At 35.1% G+C, this 9,050-nt stretch overlaps 1 protein-coding gene across 1 annotated transcript in view; it reads right to left on the reverse strand.

Moving 5' to 3' along the window:
* The window catches only part of LOC116176699 (metabotropic glutamate receptor 4-like), a 53,425-nt gene extending 44,892 nt beyond the window's left edge, over positions 1-8,533 (reverse strand). Inside the window, exon 1 of the mRNA XM_031495440.1 lies at positions 8,286-8,533. Within this exon, the coding sequence (XP_031351300.1) occupies positions 8,286-8,496 (211 nt within the window). The 5' untranslated portion in view covers positions 8,497-8,533. The remainder of the gene's footprint in view (positions 1-8,285) is intronic.
* Positions 8,534-9,050: the final 517 nt, after the last annotated feature.

Raw genomic sequence — 9,050 nt, forward strand, 5'->3', positions numbered from 1 at the left:
TCTTAAAACTTTAACAAACAATAAACACTGATGCATAGAAGCGAACTAACTAAGAATATTCCCAATTTAATCCAACATCTCTACCTCATAATACAATTTTTTTAACGATTAAAATTACCACGTTATCCCAAACAATTTCCTTTATCTTTCCCAAATAAACCAAAAGCTCAATCAATCATATCGAAACTGTCACATATGCTTTAATGAGCACCTTGATAAAAGAAAGTTGCTGTTTCCGTATTTTTTAGTTTCGCTCTTGTGCGATGTATTCAACTGAAGAAAAGGTTGATATTGAAAATTGCTGTAGTGCCGGTAACAGTTTAAGGAGCGTAAGAGATTTATTTTGTGTAAGCCAAAGTAATTAATATGACAGCCAGATCCTTATTTGTTTTAAGAAGTGACTTTGGTTGCATAAAATTAGGCGCCCTTCAGAAGCGATTTTGTCATTTAAAAGTAGACATAGAGAAAAACAATACACGTAAATCCATCTCTACTTGTAAATAAAAATCACTGTATATTCTTAAAGAAATAATCCAAAGAAGTTCATCGTTCAATTTGCACCAAACGGCACTCGGTAGACCGTCTTGGGTTTTTGGTGGATTTATCCGCCATTTGTAACCAATCCTTTTCCCTCATTTTCTTGAAAAGCTGATAGTAGAATCAAGACATTAACTCAAGTGTCATCAAAGAGAACAGTTAGATCTAATTTTGTATTTTTCCTCGCCTAAAGGATAATAGGAAATCAAATAAGAATGAAATCTACTCGTTTCCCAAGGCAGTTTTCCACAGTTTTTTCTCAATTAATTCGACCGTTGGGGGCTTAACATATAGAACCAATTTATTATCTAAATGGTAATTACAACCCAATTCCCCGTCGAACCAGCATACTCCCCTATTAAAATAAACACGAAATGGGATTTAGGGCCATTAACACGTTATATCGTAAAAGTTACGGCGCCACATGTTATTCCTATAAGGCGACCGTGTCGTTACATCAATCCAAAAATTTATATTCGTATAACGTTTGGTAAATACAAACGTTTGCTGCCTTAATAAAAGTTTCGTATTAACATATGAAGCGATTGTTTCCGTGGAAAGTGCAATAAAAGGAAACCGTTGGAGGGATTACTCGCAAATAAACTTTAAGGTTAAGTAGGAACTCGAACTAAATCCGGAAGTTGGACACAAACTTGGCGAGGGATTGTGTGTAGGTACCGTTTCCTTGTAGTGTGTTACAAGTCAACATTGTAAGTCCGGATCAGTTTTATTATCCCCTTTAATTTTTTTCTTCTACAAGGTATTTTCTTTACTACATTACTTCAGGGTTAATGTATAATATTTGATTATCCTTCTAGAACAACTTTTGAGTTACTCATAAATAAACGGAAATATTTTAATACTGGCCAATTTTGCATCTAAATGTTTGTTAAAACTTAGTTTGCGATTCGGATTCACAAGTGTTACAGTCGATTAAATGATTTTGTTTAAAAAAAGAGGGTCAAAAGCAAAAGTGTAATGAAAATATTATAAGCTAAACTACAACGATCTTACACAACCATTGCACAACATTTTGACGTTTTACTACTGAAATTGGTTCCTAATTAGTAGGTTGGCTCAAGCAGTTTCTGACAGGTATAGCCCTAAGTTATTAAATGCAAAAGGACGAAATGCCTAAACGCTTACGGTTGAGGACCGTAGAAGATACGAAATGATTTCCTAAATTGAGAGGAGTATTTCGTGTTAGTTCGAGGTTTATTAATTGTTCAACTTATGGCCATTTCAATTCCTTTTTACCCCTATTAACTAACTATCAGAAAAGTTCTACTGCCACATCAAAAACCGATTTTAAATTGGCTAAAATTCCAACCGTCGCGAAACTCGTAGCTTCGTTTTCTTTTTGTTTGTCTACAGTATTTAAGGGAACACAACTACCACCATAAAATAAATTGCCTCTTTAAGAATTTTCAAATAAATCACCAATCACGACGGAACGCATTGAATTAATGGAAATCTATTCCTTAATTAATTTATTTATTAATTATGTGACCTGGCCGAGCCCAGATGCAAACATGGGATTATTTTGGTCGTAACCGAGCATGTAACTCATTGGATAAAATCCGCTGGCAGACCAAACTACATTCTCCCTAGAGAATATTTGTAATTACCGTGTGCAATTTACGAAAATCTTGAACGCGTTTCGGAAAAAAAGTGTCATTTACATCGGATGCATTCGGATGGAGAAAAACATGACCTCAATTTTTACAGTTAGGTGAGTAGTTACCAAAATGAATCGAATGAGCACGATGTATTCAAAGAAGTTTAATGGGTAGTTGGTCTGATAGTAAAAAAAGTCCTAGAAAAAGTACATTAACGATATCATGATTTATAGCACAGTCATGCAGCACAACAATGTCCTATAAAATGGCTGAAACTTCATTTCCATTCATTATCGAAATTCCTACATCAGAGGTTCTGCTTTGTGAACCCTTAATAGGGATTTATCACTATAACGGTAGAGTAACTACAGATTTAAACTTATTACATTTGCCACCCCGTGTGATTGTTAATTCCTGATATCCTGTGGGTCAAAAATTAAATTGAAATTTTCAACTTTGTCAATTAATTCTTTTTATATATTATTTGTCAACCCTAAACCATTTAAGCGCTTAGTAATCGTATAACTTGATATATGTAAGTGAATAGGAGTACCCAACTGATATCTTAAAAATGCGCCTTGAAAAGCCTTTAATCTTGTAATAGGAAATTACATGAAATTGAACCCAAATTTTCCGCAAGTTTTCCAGTCGATTTTAAGGGTGGAAAAAAGGTGGCCACGCAATTAAAGTAAGCCGTGTAATTTACCGCCTCCATGATATATCGCTTCGGATAAAATTGCGAATCTTTTTATTAACTTTTTTAGACAAAGCCATCAATCACCTTCTCACTTTTGTTAAGAGGAAAAAACATCCGGTGGAATATCAATTGTTACACGATTAATAAGTTCAATTTTCTCTCAATACTTGTTGAATTCGCACCAAAGTAAAGAGATTGCTTTGTCTGATGAAATAATTTAATTTCCACGGAGTGAGGGTCGGAATAGGGATTGTTTGTAATAAAAGAATTCTTCGCAGCTCTTTGTTGGATTCGTTTTTAATTTGGCTTTTTATGGTGATTTTAATATCCGCTCTTGAATTTATTACCCTAGCAATTTCCAACTTTGGCGAGAAAGCTAAACGCTTGTATGTTGTCCTGCATCTTTCCCATTTTTCTGCTCTTGGCCACAGGGTTTGTTTCACCGCAAGCTTTTTTTTATTTCAAGCAAGTATTACATAAATGTCACTGTAATCAATCTTGAAGACCGATCAGGGTAACACGAGTTTACGTCCTTTCACAAATTCATTCGGGCAAATAAAAGTTTCGGAAAAACGATATCGCTTGCTCGCCTCTTCTCCACTATACGTTTTATTGCAAACGTGCAGAGCTTAAAAACCTGGCGAATTTTAAAAATGTAATTAAATGTCATTGTTTCATGCGAATGTCTCAACAAATCTCACTTTCACTATACCAGATTGGCGGTTTCGAAAGCCACCTGAGCACCAATTTGATGAAATTGCTTCAGGCGACGATTCAGATTTAGTTACAATTTAATTTCGATGTATTTCAATTTTCCTTTTAAATTAAATTAAATTCCCATAACTTCATTTAATGGTAACTAAGCATCGTCGGTGCCATCATTTCCAAAATGAAAACGTTCTATATCCAAGAATCTATTCCAGTTTGAACTTAAAATGACCTTTTTAACGATTACATGGGGTGGTTAATGTAATAAATTTAAATCTGGGCGTTACAGCAATAAATCCCTATTAAGGGTACACAAAATCAGGCCCTCTGAGGCTCTGATGTATAAATTTCGTAAGTGCAGTTTTGGTCATTTTAACATGGCATCATCATACGCCAATTTCATAGCTTTCTATGATCTTGATAAAACTTGTTAGCGTATTTTCAGAGCTTTTCCAAGGTTTCCCAGGGCTTTTATACCAAGCTTTTAAATTTCTTCAAAAAAACAATTGGAAGCACTCAAAGTCTCCCTATTATTTACTATACTTACTTTTGTTACGTATTCCCAAAGCCTCCTAATATCCTCAAAGAGCTGTTTACTCTCACTATACCTTTTCAAGTAGAATTTGGGACAAAACAAAACCAATTCGAGATTTAGAAATTTCAAAATGGAATTATCAATTATAATTCAAATTTTATAATTGAATTTCTATAAAAGGAGCCTTCTCGAGAGGCTAACCTAAACGAGCTTGAATACACTCCGGATAAAATTGAATTTACCATGGCGGGAGTTCGTTTTTTCTTACGTAAAATGCGGGGAACGTTCACCTCCTAAGTCGTGTTTTGAAGAGTATCACTCGATTTCCAAAAACTCAAAGTAATTACTTCATGCGCCTACGCAGTACTCATTTCTTTAAATACAAATTTGCCAAGTACTTGAATCAGAGAGTGAGACCCTGTGAAGCAAAGGGAAGCACACTTTGAAGTAAATTGCGGAAATGAAAATGACAAATAAAATTTTGGGTCAATTTGCCTCTAATCAGTATAAAAAAACTCAAAATAACTATTTCATGTGACTACGCAGTACTAATTAACGTCAGTGCAAAATTATCAAGTACTTGAATCAGAGAGTGAGGATCTAATGCAAAGAGAAGCTCTCTTAATAGTACATTGCAAAAATAAAAATGAAAAGTCAAATTTTGGGTCACTCTCAACTTGAATTTGCACCTGCTCAGTATAAAAAAACTCAAAATAATTATTTCATATGCCTCCGCAGTACCAATTACTCTCAATAACGGGCGATCAAAAATGAGTTGCTGTCGAGTCGCCTTTGGAAGTCGAATTAGGTACGATTTCCCATATAAACAAAAATTCCAAAGGTGACTCGACAGCAACACTTTGAAAAACAGAATTTTGGGTCACTCGCAACTTGAATTTGCATCTGATCAGTATTCAAAAACTCAAAATTATTATTTTATGTGCCTATGCAGTACTAATTACTCTCAACACAAAATTATAAAGTACCTGAATCAAAGGGTGAGGTTCTAAAGCAAAAGGAAGGTGACTTTGTGGTAAATTGCAGATATAAAAAATAAAATTTTTGGTTTTCTCAACTTGAATTTATATCTGATCAGACCCTTATGCGGCTCTCGAACAGTGTTAGAATGCACTTGGAATTCTCAGAAAGCCATTTCAAAGAATTTATAGAACCGATACGATCTGGAAGTATCTTAAAAAATTATCAGTGTTCTAAAAATTTCAAAAATCTCCTCAACGCGTGTACTGGTACATTTCAGAGCAATCCAATCCTTTTGAGAGTTTTTTAGATGGCTTATCGAGCTTTATAATACCGGGTGATTCATTAGAAGTGATGAACAAAACAAGAGAGGGATAAAATTAAAATTAAATTAAATTAATTAATTAGAAGTGACGAACGCTTGAATTTCGCGCGTAAGGTTTTAGTATTTTTTGCATTATTAGATTGACGGTTTGAATTTCGTTAGTAATTTTTATCTGTCATGACTGTCATTTAAGAAACCAGTGTCGCCGTTAATTGTTGTGTGCCATTTGCGGTTTATTACTTTCTCCATTTTGAACAATTTTTAGAGTTGAGGCACTAAAATATGTAAGAAACGTGACTGTGTCTAGTGTTAGTTTATGATTTGTGGTAAAACAGAAGCAGTATTTGTAGATTATAAATAAGTAAACGATTTCCTGAGAGCATGACGATACACCACTGCAATTAAATAAATGATCATCAGTTAGTACCAACTTCATAATTTTTTTGATTTGCGGGAAATTCAAATTGTCCTCACTTCTAATGAATCACCCGGTACTATTACAGAGCTTTCCACTCCAAAACCATTTGGTTGTGTCTTAGGTTTCTCAACTCTTTCCAGAACACTCCAGGATCTTGACAAAGATTGACAGACCTTTTCAAGCACCTTTTACAGAACTTATCAGGTCCGCCTAGCTCTGGGAACCGCATAGAAAAAGAGCACCTAAGAGGTTCTGGAAAAGCTTCTAATATGACAATTTCTCAAAGGCTTCTAGAACGACCAGAGAGAGAGAAGTTTCTTAGTTTTTTTATTACCTCTATTGATATACTTCCCATTTTAATCTATATCAAACTATTTTAGGCTCGCTCAGCGGTTTTTAGATTTTTTGTGCTTTCTAGGAGCAACCAGCTCGAAAAGTATTCAGAAAACCCTCTAAAAAATTATAATGTCATCGGGGAATCTCTGTAAAGCCTTTAAAAGGTTTTGAGAAGCGTTAGAAAGCTCTAGAAAGCATTTTAAACCCTTTCAAATTGTGTGTTCGAAGGGTTTCGGACGTTTCCAATGCTCAGTAGTGTTTCTGCAGACCTCCATCTCTCTGCAGGGCTCTGTACAGCGCTTATTTGACCTTTTCCAAGGATCCTCACCCTTTGCAGCTCTTTCTGTTACCTTCTTCATAGTTTCCCAAGCCCTTCTACATTTTATAAATAGAATAGAAAACTGTAAAAAAGAGGAGGGCCGCTCTGGGAACGGCCCAGAAAGTCACATGGCGCACAAAAGCTTCATATCCTTTATAGTTTTGTGCCACCTTTACATGTACAGCTACAGCCTACCATCCCAAAATTTGGTACACATGCTCTTTACGGATATTTAGGATTATTTTATTCCATTAATTTTTTTGCTCTATTGAGTTATTCAGATGCTCAATATTCTTAAGATTCGGCTTTTGGTGGTACGAATTCCTCACTTTTTTTAAAGTAAATCCTGTGGGTTTTTACGAACAAAGCGTGATCGTTCCGTTTGAATTTTTATTTCAGTATTTGCTTTTCCTTTTAGTGTAGATGCGTAGTTTTCGTTTTATTGGTTTTGTAAATTTTTCAATTTAGACTAGGTGCTAGGTGCTACACATGTACATATATAAAAGGATATATCTGGTCGTTTGCGATACGAAGAATTATTGTTAGGCGAAATTTCGTTAATGCACATGTGATTCTGATAAGAGGTTGCACGAAGCGGAAGATGTGCGTTTTTCTTGGCGTAGGTGGGGCGCGAGACGGGTTCTTTCGAAGCTGGCGTTATTGAGGTCTAATTGCGATTGGCGATTTATGTGAAAATTCATAAAGAAGGAGATTTTTTTATGGTGGAAGTGGTGGATTCTTTACATACGGGAAACCAACTGATTTCTGATCCTTCAGTTTTTTCAGGTTCTTTGTACTTTTCTGTTTCATTGCTCTTTATAGGTTCTGTCATTTTTTTAATACGTCCTCAGAGTACAAATTCTCAGCATTCTTCTAAATCTACCACTTTTTAGGAAAACTAGTGGAGCAATGATCCATCAGAAAATTGATTAAATATGTCAACACATTCAATCGTAATTAAATAATTTGTGCTGTAATTGCGATTTTGACAAGTGCGATATAAATAGACAAGTAAATGAAGGGGTCGTTTCTGCGATATGAAAATGCAACAATTTTTGTAAATAAAATGATTATGAAAAAGAGACCTCCATATTTTCTCATTTAGCTTTTAGTATTACAACCGCAACATTTTAACGCTGCAGGGAGTTTCTACAAGCCGAATACTTCGACCAACTTTGCGGAAACATTTTGATTAAAAAAATCCAAATTTGTTTCTCGCATACTTCTGTTGCAGTCGGCGCTTTATTGCTAGCATAACTTCTTGCGGGTTAATGTAAGACGAATTTTAGTATTTAGTTTTCTGATAGTGTAGTGGATGATTGTATGACAATACCGAAAGAACTCTGAACTTTAAGTCTTTTAAGGTGACTGGAAACGACTAGGGTATTTTTAATGGCTGAAATATGCCTCGTATTTGTTTGACGCCCAGTAGTAATTGGACAACACTTACCCTTCCAGCGTCTTAAGGTACTCGTTTTGTGGGAGTTCTCTGCAATTATTTATAGCATTATGCTAAATAAATCCTTTTTTAAACCCACGATATTAATTTCCAACTACGTTTTCTTTACTACTGCAAGAGTTTAGAATCTACTGGACGCCTCTAAGCAAAATCCTATAATAAATAAGAGATAAATCGTAAAGTTTTGCATGAAGCTATCGCAAGGGATATTATTGGTGTATATAAACCGAAATACGGGCGACATAAGAAGGGAAAATTTATAGCGAAAATAAACTTTTTACCACGCATAAACGTATGAGCGAACGGCTCTATTACTAAACCGAGGCTAATAAATCAAGCGCAAGAAAAACTTACCAACGAACCACGGATTCCTTTGATTATTCTCTACATTAAGGCCCAGGAAGTACTCCTCGAAACCTCGTACAGGATTAGCTTGAGGCTGTACAGATAATGTACCCTCCACTTCGGCCTCATTTCCGTCAGACACAAGGGATCTCGCGCTCCAGCCATCCGAGCCTATCCATGAAAAACTACCCGTCGCATTACTTCGTTTAACAGCTCGCATCACTCCAGCCACTTCCTGGTCGGAACCGAAAATAATTGTTCCTGCAACAAGGAGATCTCATAATTGAAAGAATGGCGAATTTATTAACGCTGCAAATTACTGTACTTTAAATTTCACGCTAAGTTAAAAAATAATTAATAAGAAAGAGCGGTTTTGTATTCCATTTTTTAATAACTCTTGCGGGAGTTTCGTTGCAAGAATTAAGCTAAAATCGAGGCTAAAATACGTTTTGAACACAAAGTCTATTTAAGAAGTTTGTGTATCGAAACACTAATTTGCTCTAAAAAGAACTACCATTTTAAACTTAAAACTCGATCACGAGCACCAAACGCGTTTTACATAATTATTATAACAATTTGAAAAATTAACTGAATAAATTATCTACCGCATATACGTATGGACAATCCGAATTTTATTGCAAAGCAATGGTTGTCAAGTCACTTCATTAACTGGGAAACGTATATAAGTAACAACATTAAATTGTGGGGTGCTTATTCAATGGTATACAGAGTTTACAGCGTAAGATACAATAAATCAAAAGCAGTCGGATGGAT

Source organism: Photinus pyralis, unplaced genomic scaffold, assembly GCF_008802855.1.
Source record: "Photinus pyralis isolate 1611_PpyrPB1 unplaced genomic scaffold, Ppyr1.3 Ppyr1.4_LG7, whole genome shotgun sequence".
In the NCBI taxonomy this organism is placed as follows: domain Eukaryota; kingdom Metazoa; phylum Arthropoda; class Insecta; order Coleoptera; family Lampyridae; genus Photinus; species Photinus pyralis.